This window comes from Ammospiza caudacuta, chromosome 32, assembly GCF_027887145.1.
Source record: "Ammospiza caudacuta isolate bAmmCau1 chromosome 32, bAmmCau1.pri, whole genome shotgun sequence".
Classification (NCBI taxonomy): domain Eukaryota; kingdom Metazoa; phylum Chordata; class Aves; order Passeriformes; family Passerellidae; genus Ammospiza; species Ammospiza caudacuta.
The window spans coordinates 3700517-3715866 of record NC_080624.1 but is presented as its reverse complement, the minus strand read 5'-3'; the positions used below and the strand labels follow the sequence as shown (position 1 = coordinate 3715866).

The 15350-nt window shown below is 61.6% G+C and overlaps 1 protein-coding gene across 1 annotated transcript; it reads left to right on the top strand.

Moving 5' to 3' along the window:
* The first annotated feature begins 4217 nt into the window (after nucleotides 1-4217).
* On the top strand, nucleotides 4218-13466 carry LOC131570037 (red-sensitive opsin-like). Its single transcript, XM_058822371.1, is given in 7 exon segments — nucleotides 4218-4329; nucleotides 6165-6461; nucleotides 7944-8112; nucleotides 9142-9307; nucleotides 11649-11783; nucleotides 11786-11890; nucleotides 13353-13466. Coding segments are annotated over 7 exon segments (1098 nt in total).
* The last annotated feature ends 1884 nt before the right edge of the window (nucleotides 13467-15350 follow it).

Genomic DNA, 15350 nt, shown 5'->3' with positions numbered 1-15350 from the left:
ACCCATGGGGACACCCTAGAGGGGGCACCCTACAGGGGACACCCACAGGACACCCCATAGGGGACACCCTATAGGGGACATGCAGGGGACACCCCACAGGGGACAGACACCCTAGAGGGGACACAGGGGGGACACCCCATAGGTGGCACCCCACAGGGGGCACCCCATAGGTGACACCCACAGGACACCCATGGGGACACCCCATAGGTGACATCCTATAGGGGACACAGTGGGGACACCCCATATGGGGCACCCCATAGGTGACACCCATGGGACAGCCATGGGGACACCCTTTAGGTGCCATCCCACAGGGGACACCCACGGCACTCATGGAGGTCCTTGGTGGCCCCGGAGCAGCTCATGGTGACCCCACAGCAGCCCCACAGCACCCACCGGCGACCCTTGGTGGCCCCACAGTGACCCACAGCAGCCCCATAACACCCAGTGGTGGCCCCAGAGTGACCCACAGCACCCAGTGGTGGCCCTTGGTGGCCCCACAGAGCCCCAAAGGAGCCCCCCCGTGACCCACAGCACGCCCTGGTGGCCCCACAGAGCCCCCACAGAGCCCCCAGCCCCCTCCCCCCCAGGCCCCCCAGCACTTACCGGCCGCCCCCGGGATGGGGGGGAGAGATGGGGGGTGGGGGGCACCGCCCGCCCCCTGCGTCCCCCAATTTGGGGGGGGTCCGGGCGCTCCCAACCCCAAAATTCCCCCTGGAAACCACGGGAACCCCCAGAGACCCCCAAAAGCCTCTCCAGGGACCCCCGGAATGGCCCCAAAACTGCTCAGAACCGCCCCAAAACCGCTCAGAACCGCCCCAAAACCGCTCAGAACCGCCCCAAAATCGCTCAGAACCGCCCCAAAACGGCTCAGAAGCGCCCCAAAACCGCTCAGAACCGCCCCAAAACCGCTCAGAACCGCCCCTAAATCCTTCAGAATTGCCCCAAAACCGCTCAGAACTGCCCCAAAATTCCTCAGAATGGCCCCCAAATTCCTCAGAACTACCCCGAAATCCTTCAGAATGCCCCCAAATTCCTTCAGAACCCAGAGAACACCCAGACCCCACCCCAGAATCGCCCAGACCCCCTCACAACCCCTCTGAACCGCCCCCAAACCCCTCGAAACCGCCCCAAAACCGCTGAAAACTGCCCCAAAACCCCTCAAAACCACCCCAAAACCATCCCCAAACCCCCTCCACGAGACCCCCAGACCCCCCAAAACCTCCCTGGAGCCCCCAAAACCCCACAGAACCCTCCAGACCCCCCAACATCCCCTCAGAACCGCTCCTAAACCCCTCAGAACCGCCCCAAAACCACCCCAGACCCCCCCCAAACCCCTCCCCGAGACCCCCAGACCCTCCAAACCCTCCCCCCATCTCCCTCCAGGAGCCCCCCGGAGCCCCCCAGAACCCTCCAGACCCCCCAACATCCCCTCAGAACCGCTACTAAACCTCTCAAAACCACCCCAAAACCCCTCCGAGACCCCCCAGACCCCACCTTGAGACCCCCAGACCCCCCAAACCCTCCCCATCTCCCCCCAGGAGCCCCCCGGAGCCCCCCAGAACCCTCCAGACCCCCCAACATCCCCTCAGAACCGCTACTAAACCCCTCAAAACCGCCCCAAAACCCCTCCGAGACCCCCCAGACCCCACCTTGAGACCCCCAGACCCCCCCAAACACGCCCCATCTCCCCCCAGGAGCCCCCCGGAGCCCCCCCCCAAAACCCCACAGAACCCTCCAAACCCCCCGACATCCCCTCAGATCCTCCCTCAAACCCTTCCTTAAACCTGCCCCGAAACCCCTCAAAAACCACCCCAAAACCACCCCAGACCCCCCCCAAACCCGCCCCATCTCCCCCCAGGGAGCCCCCCGGAGCCCCCCAAGCCTCTCCGCGCGCCGCTCCGCGCCCCCTTTTCCCCGGGGGGGGGATTAAAGTTTCCGTGTCCCCCCTAATCGGACTCCCCCGGGGCGACCCGAAAATCCCGGGATTAGGGGGGGGGGGCGGCTCCGGGGGGGGGGGGGCGGGATTGAGGTCAGGCCTGGGGGGCCCCTCTGGGGTGACCCCCCCGGGCAGCGCCCCCCAACCCCCTTGGGACCCCCCGGGACCCCCCAATGGGTGCGGAATGGGGGGAAGGGGGGGGGGGGGGGACACCCCAGGACCCCCAAATTGGAGCCTCCCCCCGTCCCCCCCATCGTTAATCCGTCCGTCCGTTCCCAATTAACCCCATTGGGTTAATTGCTAATTAGGGCTGAGGTTATTTTTGGGGGGCGCTGGGGCTCCTCCCCCCGTGCCCCACTTGGCCCCGAGCCGGAGCCCCCCGTGATGTAACGCGGCACCGTGACCCCGATATGGGGGGCGCGACCCCAAAATGTGGGTCAGGAGGGGGTGCCGAGCCCCCGGTGTGGGGCGGGAGCTCAAAATGTGGGGCGGGAGCTCGAAATGTGGGGCGGGAGCTTAAAATGAGGGGCGGGAGGGGGGCGGGAGGGGGGCGGGAGGGGGTCGGGACCCCGATGTGGGGCAGAACCCCAAATGTGGGTCAGGAGGGGGTCAGCACCCCCCGATGTGGGGCGGGACCCCAAAATGTGGGGCCGGAGGGGGTCGGGACCCCGCTATGGGGTGGGAGGGGGGTCAGGACCCCGATGTGGGGCAGAACCCCAAATGTGGGTCAGGAGGGGGTCCCGAGCTCCCAGTGTGGGGCAGGACCCCAAAATGTGGGGCGGGAGGGGGTCGGGACCCTGCTATGGGGTGGGAGGGGGGTCCAGACACCGATGTGGGGCAGAACCCCAAATGTGGGTCAGAACCCCTTCTATGGGGTGGGAGTGGGGTCAGGTCCCCCCAATGTGGGACAGAACCCCAAATGTGGTTCAGGAGGGAGCCCCGACCCCAAAATGTGGGGCAGGACCTCAATATGAGTCAGGAGGGGCTCGGGACCCCGCTATGGGGTGGGAGGGGGGTCAGGACCCCAGTGTGGGTCAGGAGGGGGTCAGGACCCCCCGATGTGGGGCAGAACCCCAAATGTGGGTCAGGACACAGATATGGGGCAGGGGGGCTCCAGAACCCCTCAATGTGGGTCAGGAACCCCCCAAAGTGGGTCAGAAGAGACCTGGGAGCCCAATTGTGTGGGGCGGGGGGCTGGGACCCCCCGATGTGGGGCAAGAGGGGATCAGGACCCCGCTATGGGGCTGTGTCACATCCCAGCGCTGCTCCTGGGGGGCTCAGCCCCACACTTGGGGGTCCCGGGGGAGCCAATTTGGATCCCGAGGGGGCCCAGTCCGGGAACCGGGGGCGGGGAATTGGTGCCGGGGTTTGGGGGGTCCCGGGGGTCTCTGGGGGTCCCGGAGATTTCCGGGGGTCCCGATTTCCATCCCGGGGGTCCCGGGGGTCTCTGGGGGTCCCGATTTCCCTCCCGGGGGTCTCTGGGGGTCCCGATTTCCATCCCGGGGGTCTCTGGGTGTCACGATTTCCATCCCGGGGGTCCCGGGGGTCTCTGGGGGTCCCGATTTCCATCCCGGGGGTCTCTGGGGGTCTCTGGGTGTCCTGATTTCCATCCCGGGGGTCTCTGGGGGTCCCGATTTTCATTCCCGGGGGTCTTTGGGGGTCCCGATTTCCATCCCGGGGGTCTCTGGGGGTCCCGATTTCCATCCCGGGGGTCCCATTTGGATCCTGGGGGTCCCGGGAGGACAAATTTGGATGGAAATTATCCAAGGAAACCTCGGGGATGTTTGTGATGAATGCCGCATTTTGGGGGTCCCGGCGGTCTCTGGGGGTCCCGGTTTCCATCCTGGGGGTCCCGTTCGGGTCCCGGGGGTCCCGTGGGGGTAAATTTGAATCCCGGGGAGGGCAATTTGGATGGAAATTATCCAAGGAAACCTCGGGGCTCTTTGTGACCAACGCCGCGTTTTGGGGGTCCCGGGGGGTTTTGGGGGTCCCGATTTCCATCCTGAGGGTCCCGGGGGTCCCAGGGGGGGCATTTCAGACCCCGGGGGGGGGCACAGCGCCCAGGAAGCAGCGGGGGATTAGCGCTGGCGTCAATCCCATCAGCTCACCCCGGCTGCTCAGGTGAGCCCGGGCCGTCCCCCCCGGATCCGCGCGGCCCCAATTAAGGGCTCAGGGACGGGATTTTGGGGGGGGGTCCGGGCTAATCCGGGGGCGGGGGGGGGTTATAAGAGCAGGGGGGCGCGGCTGGCCGGGGCAGTGGCGCTGGTGGCACTTGGGGACGATGGCGACGGGCGTCTTCGACGGGGCGGTTTTCGCCGCGCGCCGGCGTCACGACGACGACGACACCACGCGCGACAGCATCTTCACCTACACCAACAGCAACAACACGCGCGGTGAGCGGCGGCGACACGCGGGGACACCGCGGGGACACCGGGGGAGGGGGCCTGGGGCAGTTCTGGGGGGGTTTTGGGGCGGTTTTGAGGAGTTTTGGGGTTGGCGGTTGAGGTATGGCAGTAGTAAATATGAGCACAGTGAAGATATTGGGGACATCAGGGGACACAAAGAGACATGGAGGGACACTGAAGGACATCAGGGGACACAGGGGGACACTGAGGGAGGGGGCCTGGGGGGGTTTTGGGGGGGTTTTGGGGCGGTTTTGGGGCTGGCGGTTGAGGTATGGCAGTAGTAAATATGAGCACAGTGAAGATATTGGGGACATCAGGGGACACAAAGAGACATGGAGGGACACTGAAGGACATCAGGGGACACTGAAGGACATCAGGGGACACAGGGGGACATGGGACACACGGGGGGAGGCGGTCTGGGGCAGTTTTGGGGTAGTTTTGGGGCATTTTGGGGTTGGCGGTTGAGGTACGCCAATAGTAGACATGAGCGTGGTAAAGATATTGGGGACATCAAGGGACATAGAGAGGCATGGAGGGACACTGAAGGACATCAGGGGACACAGGGGGACACTGAGGGAGGGGGCCTGGGGCAGTTTTGGGGCGGTTTTGGGGCGTTTTGGGGTTGGCGGTTGAGGTACGCCAACAGTAGACATGAGCGCAGTGAAGATATTGGGGACATCAGGGGACACAGAGAGACATGGAGGAACACTGAAGGACATCAGGGGACACTGGGAGACAAGTGGGGACATCGGGGGACATGGTGGGAGGGGTTCTGGGGCAGTTTTGGGGGAGTTTTGGGGCGGTTTTGTGACGTTTTGAGGCTGGCGGTTGAGGTACGGCAATATTAGAGATGAGTGCGGTGAAGACATTGGGGACATCAGGGGACACAGAGAGGCATGGAGGGACATTGAAGGACATCAGGGGACACTGGGGGACACCAGGGGACACTGGGCGACATGGGGGGACAGCGTTTAGGGTGGTTTTGAGGGAGTTTTGAGGAGTTTTAGGGTCAACGGACATCAATGGCAACAATGCACAGTGAAGACATGGAGGGACGTGGGGGACAGGGGGGACATCAGGAGTGACCAAAAGGCACAAAGGGACATGAGGGGACAAGAAGAGACACAAAGGGACACCAGGGGATCATTTTGAGGGAAATTTTGAGGAGTTTTGTGGAGTTTTGTAGAGTTTTGGGATCAATGATTAATGTACACCAACCCACACCAATGGCAGTGACGCAGGGAAGATGTGAGGGGACATGGGGGGACACAGAGGGACATGAAGAGACACGAAGGAACACCGGGGGATCATTTTGAGGGAGATTTTGGGGAGTTTTGAGGAGTTTTGGGATCAATGATTAATGTACGCCAACCCACACCGATGGCAGTGACGCAGTGAAGATGTGAGGGGACATGGGGGGACACAGAGGGACATGAGGGGACACAGAGGGACATGAAGAGACACAAAGGGACACCGGGGGATCATTTTGAGGGAGATTTTAGGGAGTTATGAGGAGTTCTGATGAGTTTTGGGGTCATCGATCATTGTACCCCAACCCACACCGATGGCAGTGACACAGTGGAGATGTGAGGGGACACAGAGGGACATGAGGGGACATGAGGGGACACAGAGAGACACGAAGAGACACAGAGGGACACCAGGTGATCATTTTGAGGGAGATTTGAGAGAATTTTGAGCTCAACAACAACCTCCACTGCCAGCACCCCCAGCGGGCGCGAGGCGACACGAGGCGACACAGGGTGACACGAGGTGACACGAGGGTCACCCACGGCCACCACCGCTGACCCCGCTCCGACCCCCAGGTCCCTTCGAGGGCCCCAACTACCACATCGCCCCGCGCTGGGTGTACAACCTGACGTCGCTGTGGATGATCTTCGTGGTGGTCGCCTCGGTGTTCACCAACGGGCTGGTGCTGGTGGCCACGGCCAAGTTCAAGAAGCTGCGGCACCCCCTGAACTGGATCCTGGTCAACCTGGCCGTGGCCGACCTGGGCGAGACGGTCATCGCCAGCACCATCAGCGTGGTCAACCAGATCTTCGGCTACTTCATCCTGGGCCACCCCATGTGCGTCATCGAGGGCTACACCGTCAGCGCCTGCGGTCAGTTGGGCTGGGGACACGGAGGGGGGTGGGGACATGTGGGGGGTGCGGTCAGTTTGGGGGTGGGGTGGGGTGGGGTGTGGTCAGTGCCTGTGGTCAGTTTGGGGGTGGGGTGTGGTCAGTGCCTGTGGTCAGTTGGGCTGGGGACACAGGGTGGGCAGTGCTCAGTGCCTGTGGTCAGTTTGGGGGTGGGGGTGTGGTCAGTGCCTGTGGTCAGTTTGGGTGGGGACACGAGGGGCTGTGGTCAATACCTGTGGTCAGTTTGAGGGTGGGATTGTGGTCAGTTGGGGATGGGGACATGGGGTGGGGTGTGGTCAGTGCTTGTGGTCAGTTGGGGATGGGGTGTGGTCGGTGCCTGTGGTCAGTGCCTGTGGTCAGTTTGGAGGTGGAGGTGTGGTCAGTGCCTGTGGTCAGTTGGTCAGTTGGGGATGGGGTGTGGTCAGTGCCTGTGGTCAGTTGGTGTGGGGGTGTGGTCAGTGCCTGTGGTCAGTTGGTGTGGGGGTGTGGTCAGTGCTTGTGGTCAGTTGGGGATGGGGTGTGGTCAGTGCCTGTGGTCAGTTTGGAGGTGGAGGTGTGGTCAGTGCTTGTGGTCAGTTGTGGTCAGGGGGATGGGGGGTAGCGTAGGAGATTGGATGTGGGGCAGGGGTGTGGGGCAGGGGTGTAGGGCAGGGATGAGGGTCAGGTACATGGGACAGGGATGTGGGTCACAAATGTGGGGCAGGAATATGGGTCAGGGACTCTCTATGGGTCTGGGCGCTATGGGGCAGCCCCACAACCACCCCAAACCCTCTGCAGGAATCCCAGCACTGCGGTCCCTGGGCATCCTCCCCATAGCAGGGACTGGATGTTGTGGGGCTGTCTATGGGGTTCTATGGGGTCCTATGGGGCTCTATGGGTCTGAGCGCTTTAGGGCCGTGTTCTATGGGTCTGGGCGCTATGGGGCAGCCCCATAACCACCCCAAACTCCTGCAGGAATCCCAGTGCTGCAGTTCCTGGCCATCCTCCCCATAGCAGGGACTGGATGCTATGGGGCTGTCCATAGGGTTCTATGGGGCTGGGCTCTATAGGGTCATGTTCTTTGGGGCTCTATGGGTCCAGGGGCTATGGGGCAGCCCCACAACCACCCCAAACCCCTACAGGCATTACGGTGCTGCGGTTCCTGGTCATGTTCCCCATAGCAGGGACTGGATGTTATGGGATTTTCTATGGGGTCCTATGGGGCTCTATGGGTCTGAGCGCTTTAGGGCCGTGTTCTATGGGTCTGGGCGCTATGGGGCAGCCCCATAACCACCCCAAACTCCTGCAGGAATCCCAGTGCTGCAGTTCCTGGCCATCCTCCCCATAGCAGGGACTGGATGTTGTGGGGCTGTCTATGGGGTTCTATGGGTTTCTAGGGGTTCTACGGCTCTGGGCTCCATAGGACCATGTTCTATGGGTCCGGGGGCTGTGGGGCAGCCCCATAACCACCCCACACCCCTGCAGGCATCACGGCGCTCTGGTCGCTGGCCATCATCTCCTGGGAGCGCTGGTTCGTGGTGTGCAAACCCTTCGGCAACATCAAGTTCGACGGGAAGCTGGCGGTGGCCGGGGTCCTCTTCTCGTGGATCTGGTCCTGCGCCTGGACCGCGCCCCCCATCTTCGGCTGGAGCAGGTGGGGAGGGGTCTCCAGGGCCTGGGGAGGGGTCTGGGGGTGGCACGAGCGTCCCCAAGGGGTGTTTGGGGTGACGCGAGTGTCCCCAGAGCTGTGGGCGGGGTCTGGGCCGGGGTCCTCCTCTCCTGGATCTGATCCCACCCCTGGGCTGCGCCCCCATCTTGGGCAGGAGCAGGTGGGGAGGGGTCTCCAGGGCCTGGGGAGGGGTCCGGGGGTGGCACGAGTGTGCCCAGGGGGTCACAGGGGTGACACGAGTGTCCCCAATGTGTGGGAGGGGTCTGGGCTGGGGTCTCCTCCCTTGGATCTGGAGCACGCCCCTGGACCGCGCCCCCCATCTTGGGCAGGAGCAGGTGGGGAGGGGTCTCCAGGGCCTGGGGAGGGGTCTGGGGGTGGCACGAGTGTCCCCAGGGAGTCACAGGGGTGACACGAGTGTCCCCAGAGCTGTCAGAGGCTCCAGGGGTGACCCGAGGGTCCCCGAGGTGGGTCTGGGGGTGACGCCCCGAGGTTCCCAGGGATCCCCCAGACCCGGATCCTTTGTGAGGAATTTGGGGGGGTCCCCACTGTCCCCCCTGACCCCCGATGTCCCCCCACGGCAGGTACTGACCCCATGGGGGTGACTCAGGTGGGTCTGGGGGTGACCCCCCCAATATCCCCAGGGATCCCCCAGACCCAGAACCTTCTGGAGGAATTTGGGGGGGGGTCCCTATTGTCACCCCTGACCCCATGGGGGTGACTCAGGTGTCCCCATGGTGGGTCTGGGGTGACCCCCTGAGGTCCCCCGGGATCCCCCAGACCCAGAACCTTCACAAGGAATTTGGGGGGTCCCCATTGTCACCTCTGACCCCCAATGTCCCCCTTTGGGCTGGTACTGACCCCATGGGGGTGTCCCAGGTGTCCCCAGGGCTACCTGAGGTGGGTCTGGGGGTGACCCCCTGATGTCCCCCGTGATCCCCCAGACCCAGAACCTTCACAAGGAATTTGGGGGTGTCCCCATTGTCCCCCCTGACCCCCGATGTCCCCCCACGGCAGGTACTGGCCCCACGGGCTGAAGACCTCGTGCGGGCCGGACGTGTTCAGCGGCAGCACGGACCCGGGCGTGCAGTCCTACATGGTGGTGCTGATGGTCACCTGCTGCTTCTTCCCGCTGGCCGTCATCATCTTCTGCTACCTGCAAGTGTGGCTGGCCATCCGCGCGGTGAGGAGAGACCCCCCAAAAACACCTGAGATACAAAAGGCCTGGGGGGAAACAGTCTGAAATGAAAAAAAAATCGGGGAAAAAAAAAAAAAAAACAAACAAAAAAAAACCCAGGGAAAAAAATTCTGAATTGAAAAAAAAAATCAAAAAATTCTGAAATTAAAAGAATCGGGGAAAAATAAAAATAAATAAATAAAAAAAAAAAAAAAACAAAAAAAAAACAAAAAAAAAAAACAAAAAAAAAAACACCACAGGGAAAAAATTCTGAATTGAAAAAAAAACGGGGAAAAAAAAAATTAAAAAAAAAAAAAAAAAAAAAAAAAAAAATCCCAGGGAAAAAAATTCTGAATTGAAAAAAAAATCAAAAAATTCTGAAATGAAAAGAATCGGGGAAAATAAAAAAAAAAAAAAAAACAAAAAAAAAACCCACAGGGAAAACATTCTGAATTGAAAAAAATCGGGGAAAAATATTAAAAAACAAAACAAAACAAAAAAAAAAAAAAAAAAAAAAAAAAAAACAGGGAAAAAAAATTCTGAATTGAAAAAAAATCGGGGAAAAAAAAAAACAAACCCACAGGGAAAAAAATTCTGAATTGTAAAAAAATTGGGGAAAAAAAAAAACAAACCCACAGGGAAAAAAATTCTGAATTGTAAAAAAATCAAAAAATTCTGAATTGAAAAGAATTGGGGAAAAATACAGCAGACAAAAAAAAACCACCAGGGAAAAAAATTCTGAATTGAAAAACAATCGGGAAAATATATTAAAAAAAAAAAAAAAAAAAAAGGGTAAAAAAATTTCCTGAACAAAAAAAACCCGGGGAAAAAAACACAACCCCCAGGAACCCCCCCCCAGGACCCCCCTGAGCCCCCAATCTCCCCCAAAACCCCCCCATGACCCCCCCAGGACCCTTTTAAACCCCACCATGTCCCCCCCCAGGTGGCAGCACAGCAGAAGGAGTCGCCCAGATACCCCTTTAACCCCCCCCAAACCCCCCCAAATCCCATTCTAACCCCATGGTGACCCCCCCAAACCCCCCAATCTGCCCCCCAAACCCCCTGAGGACCCTTTTAACCCCCCCCATGTCCCCCCAGGTGGCAGCACAGCAGGAGGAGTCGCCTTTAATCCCCCAAACACCCCCTGTAACCCCCCCAAAACCCCATGGTAACCCCCCAAACCCCCCCCATGACCCCCCCAAACCCCCCAATCTCCCCCCAAACCCCATTATAACACCCCCGAAACCCCCCCATGACCCCCCCAAACCCCTCAATCTCTCCCTCAAACCCCCCCATGACCCCCCCAAAACCACCCAATCTCCCCCCAAAACCCCATTATAACCCCATGGTGACCCCCCCCAAACCCCCCAATCTCCCCCTCAAACCCCCCATGACAGCCCTAAACCCCCCAATCTGCCCCCAAACCCCATGGTCAATCCCCGAACCCCCCCCCCCCATAACCCCCCTAAAACCCCCCAATCTCCCCCCAAACCCCATTATAACCCCATGGTGAACCCCCCCAAACCCCCCAATCTCCCCCCGAAACCCCCCCCATGACCCCCCCCAAACCACCCAATCTCCCCCCCAAACCCCATTATAACCCCATGGTGAACCCCCCCAAACCCCCCAATCTCCCCCTCAAACCCCCCATGACCCCCCCAGGACCCTTTTAACCCTTCAATCTCCCCCCTCCCCAGGTGGCAGCGCAGCAGAAGGAGTCACCCCGGATACCCTTTTAACCCCCCCAAACCCCATGATAACCCCCCAATCTCCCCCCAAACCCCATGAATAACCCCCCAATCTCCCCCCAAACCCCATGATAACCCACGATAACCCCCCCGAACCCCATGATAACCCCCCAATCTCCCCCCAAACCCCATGATAACCCCCCCTGACTCCCTCATGTCCCCCCCAAAGGTGGCAGCCCAGCAGAAGGAGTCGCCTTTAATCCCCCAAACGCCCCCTTTAACCCCCCCCCCCAAACCCCATGGTCACCCCCCCAAACCCCCCAATCTCCCCCTCCAAACCCCCCCAGGACCCTTTTAACCCTTCAATCTCCCCCCTCCCCAGGTGGCAGCGCAGCAGAAGGAGTCACCCCAGATACCCTTTTAACCCCCCCAAAGCCCATGATAACCCCACGATAACCCCCCAAACCCCACGATAACCCCCCCGAACCCCCCCGGGGCCCCCCCCCCCTGATCCCCGTGTCCCCCTCCCTAGGTGGCAGCACAGCAGAAGCAGTCACCCCAGATACCCTTTTAACCCCCCCAAAGCCCATGATAACCCCACGATAACCCCCCCAAACCCCCCCGGGGACCCCCCCTGACCCCCCGTGTCCCCCTCCCAGGTGGCAGCGCAGCAGAAGGAGTCGGAGTCGACGCAGAAGGCGGAGAAGGAGGTGTCGCGCATGGTGGTGGTGATGATCCTGGCCTACTGCTTCTGCTGGGGGCCCTACACCATCTTCGCCTGCTTCGCCGCCGCCTCAACCCCGGCTACGCCTTCCACCCGCTCACCGCCGCCCTGCCCGCCTTCTTCGCCAAGAGCGCCACCATCTACAACCCCATCATCTACGTCTTCATGAACAGACAGGTGAGGGACGCACCTGGGGACAGCTGGGTACACCTGGGGACAGCTGGGCACACCTATGGGCATGGGGACACAGCCAGGACACGGGGCATGGGGTATGGGACATGGCATAGGGACAGGGTCACCATCTACAACCCCATCATCTAAATCTTCATGAACAGACAGGTGAGGGACGCACCTGGGGACAGCTGGGTACACCTGGGGACAGCTGGGCACACCTATGGGCATGGGGACACAGCCAGGACATGGGGCATGGGGTATGGGACATGGCATAGGGACAGGGTCACCAGCTACAACCCCGTCATCTAAATCTTCATGAACAGACAGGTGGGCTTGGGGCACCTGGGGGCACACCTGGGGGCACACCTGGGGGCACACCTGGGGGCACACCTGGGTACAGCTGGGCACACCTATGGGCATGGGGTGTGGGATATGGGGTATGTGATACAGTCACCATCTACAACCCCATCATTTACATCTTCATGTCCCCTGTCTGTCCCATTGTCCCCTGTGTCCCCCTGTGACCCCTGTGTGTCCCCCCGTCCTCTGTGTCCCCTGTGTGTCCCTTTGACCTCCCCGTCCTCTGTCTGTCCTCCATGTCCCCTGTGTCCCCTGTCTGTCCCCATTGTCCCCTGTCTGTCCCCTGTCTGTCCCCATTGTCCCCTGTCTGTCCCCCCATGCCCTGTCTGTCCCCATTGTCCCCTGTCGTCCCCCTGTTCCCTGTCCCCATTGTCGCCGTGTGTCCCCCCATCCCCTGTGTGTCCCCCTGTCCCCCGTCTGTCCCCATTGTCCCCTGTGTGTCCCCATTGTCCCCATCTGTCCCCCCATCCCCTGTGTGTCCCCATGGTCCCCTGTGTGTCCCCCTGTCCCCTGTCTGTGCCCCTGTCTGTCCCCATTGTCCCCTGTCCCCTGTCTGTCCCCTGTGTGTCCCCATTGTCCCCTGTGTGTCCCCCTGTACCCTGTCTGTCCCCATTGTCCCCGTCTGTCCCCATTGTCCCCATTGTCCCCGTGTGTCCCCCTGTCCCCTGTCTGTCCCCCTGTTCCCTGTCTGTCCCCATTGTCCCCGTGTGTCCCCCCATCCCCTGTGTGTCCCCCTGTCCCCCGTCTGTCCCCATTGTCCCCCGTCTGTCCCCATTGTCCCCTGTGTGTCCCCATTGTCCCCGTGTGTCCCCCTGTCCCCTGTCTGTCCTGTCTGTCCCCATTGTCCCCATTGTCCCCGTGTGTCCCCCTGTCTGTCCCCATTGTCCCCGTGTGTCCCCCTGTCCCCTGTCTGTCCCCATTGTCCCCTGTCTGTCCCCCTGTCCCCGTCTGTCCCCACTGTCCCCATTGTCCCCGTGTGTCCCCCTGTCTGTCCCCATTGTCCCCGTGTGTCCCCCTGTCCCCTGTCTGTCCCCATTGTCCCCGTGTGTCCCCCGTCCCCTGTCTGTCCCCACTGTCCCCATTGTCCCCGTGTGTCCCCCCGCAGTTCCGGAACTGCATCCTGCAGCTCTTTGGCAAGAAGGTGGACGATGGCTCCGAGGTCTCCACCTCCCGCACCGAGGTGTCCTCGGTGTCCAACTCCTCCGTGTCCCCCGCCTAGGGACCCCCGCCGCCCCCTCCCCAATAAAGCTTTGTACCTCCCGGACAGCCGAGCGCCCGTGTCACCTCCCCGCGCCGCCCGTGTCACCTCCCCGCGCTGGCCCCGTGTCCCCAAGGGGCTGCGGGTCCCCAGTGTCACCTCCGTGCCGCCCATGTCACCAAGGGGCTGGGGGTCCCCTCCTTGGTGTCCTCAATGTCCCCAAGGGGCTGGGGGTCCCCAGTGTCACCTCCGTGCCGCTCGTGTCACCTCCCCGTGCTGGCCGGGTGTCCCCAAGAGGCTGGGGGTCCCCAGTGTCACCTCTGCGCCGCCCGTGTCACCTCCCCGTGCTGGCCCGGTGTCCCCAAGGGGCTGGGGGTCCCCAGTGTCACCTCCCTGCCCCAGCGCGGTGTCCCCAGGGGGCTGGGGGTCCCCTCCTTGGTGTCCTCAATGTCCCCAGGGAGCTGGGGTTTCTCATTGTCCCCCTCTTTGGGTGTCCCCAATGTCCCCATGGCTCTGGGAATCCCCAGTGTCCCCTCCCGTGGTGTCCCCAATGTCCCCAGGGTAATGGGGGTCCCGAGTATCCCCTCTTAGGGTGTCCCCAATGTCCCCATGACTCTGCGGTCCCCGATGTCCCCAATGTCCCATCACCTTTGGGGGTGCCCAGTGTCCCCTTCTGGGGTGTCCCCAATGTCCCCACGGCTCTGGGCATCCCCAGTGTCCCCTTCTGGGGTGTCCCCAATGTCCCCACGGCTCTGGGCATCCCCAGTGTCCCCTCCTGGGGTGTCCCCATTGTCCCCATGGCTCTGGGGGTCCTCGGTGTCCCCTCCTGGAGTGTCCCCAATGTCCCCACGGCTGTGGGAATCCCCAGTGTCCCCTCCTGGGGTGTTCCCACTGTCCCATCGCCCTCCGGGATGTCCCCCCGGGGGTCCCCAACCTCCCATCAGCCTTTGCGGCGGTGTCAACCCCCCCGTGTCCCCCCAAATCCCCCCCGGACCCCGGGGAGGGACAGCGGCCGCTGGCCCCGCCCCCGAGAGCTCTCAGCTAATGGGAAGCGCTCCCGCTCCGCTCGGCTCTGCTATTGGTCTGTAGAGATGTCAATTATCTCTGACCCAAACAGCCAATCAGGAGCAGGGGTGGGGCGAAAGGGGAGTGGTCTGAATGAGGGTGATGTCATCGCCGTTGGCCACGCCTCCAGTGCGTTCTCATTGGTGAAAAAGGGCGGGAGGGGCGAGCGCCGCGCTGTGATTGGCGGGGAGGGGGCGGGAAAGGGGCGGGGCCGAAGGAAAAGGCACGTGGAGGGGGTCAGGGGAGGGGGACAGGAATGGGACAGGGATGGGACAGGGATGGGACAGGCACACAGAGATGGGGACAGAGATGGGGACAAGACAGAGATGGGGACAGAGACGGGGACAGGGATGGGGACAGGGACAGGGATGGGGACAGAGATGAGACAGGGATGGGGACACAGGGATGGGGAGAGGGATGGGGACAGGAATGGGGACAGGGACAGGGATGGGGACACAGGGATGGGGACACAGGGATGGGACAGGGATGGGACAGGGATGGGGACAGGGATGGGGACAGGCACACAGGGATGGGGACAGAGATGGGGACAAGACAGAGATGGGGACAGGGATGGGGACAGGGACAAGGATGGGGACAGAGATGAGACAGGGATGGGGACACAGGGATGGGGAGAGGGATGGGGACAGGAATGGGGACAGGGACAGGGATGGGGACACAGGGATGGGGACACAGGGATGGGACAGGGATGGGGACAGGCACACAGGGATGGGGACACAGGGATGGGGACGCAGGGATGGGGACAGGGATGGGGACAGGGATGGGGACAGGACAGGGATGGGGACACAGGGATGGGACAGGGATGGGGACAGGACAGGGATG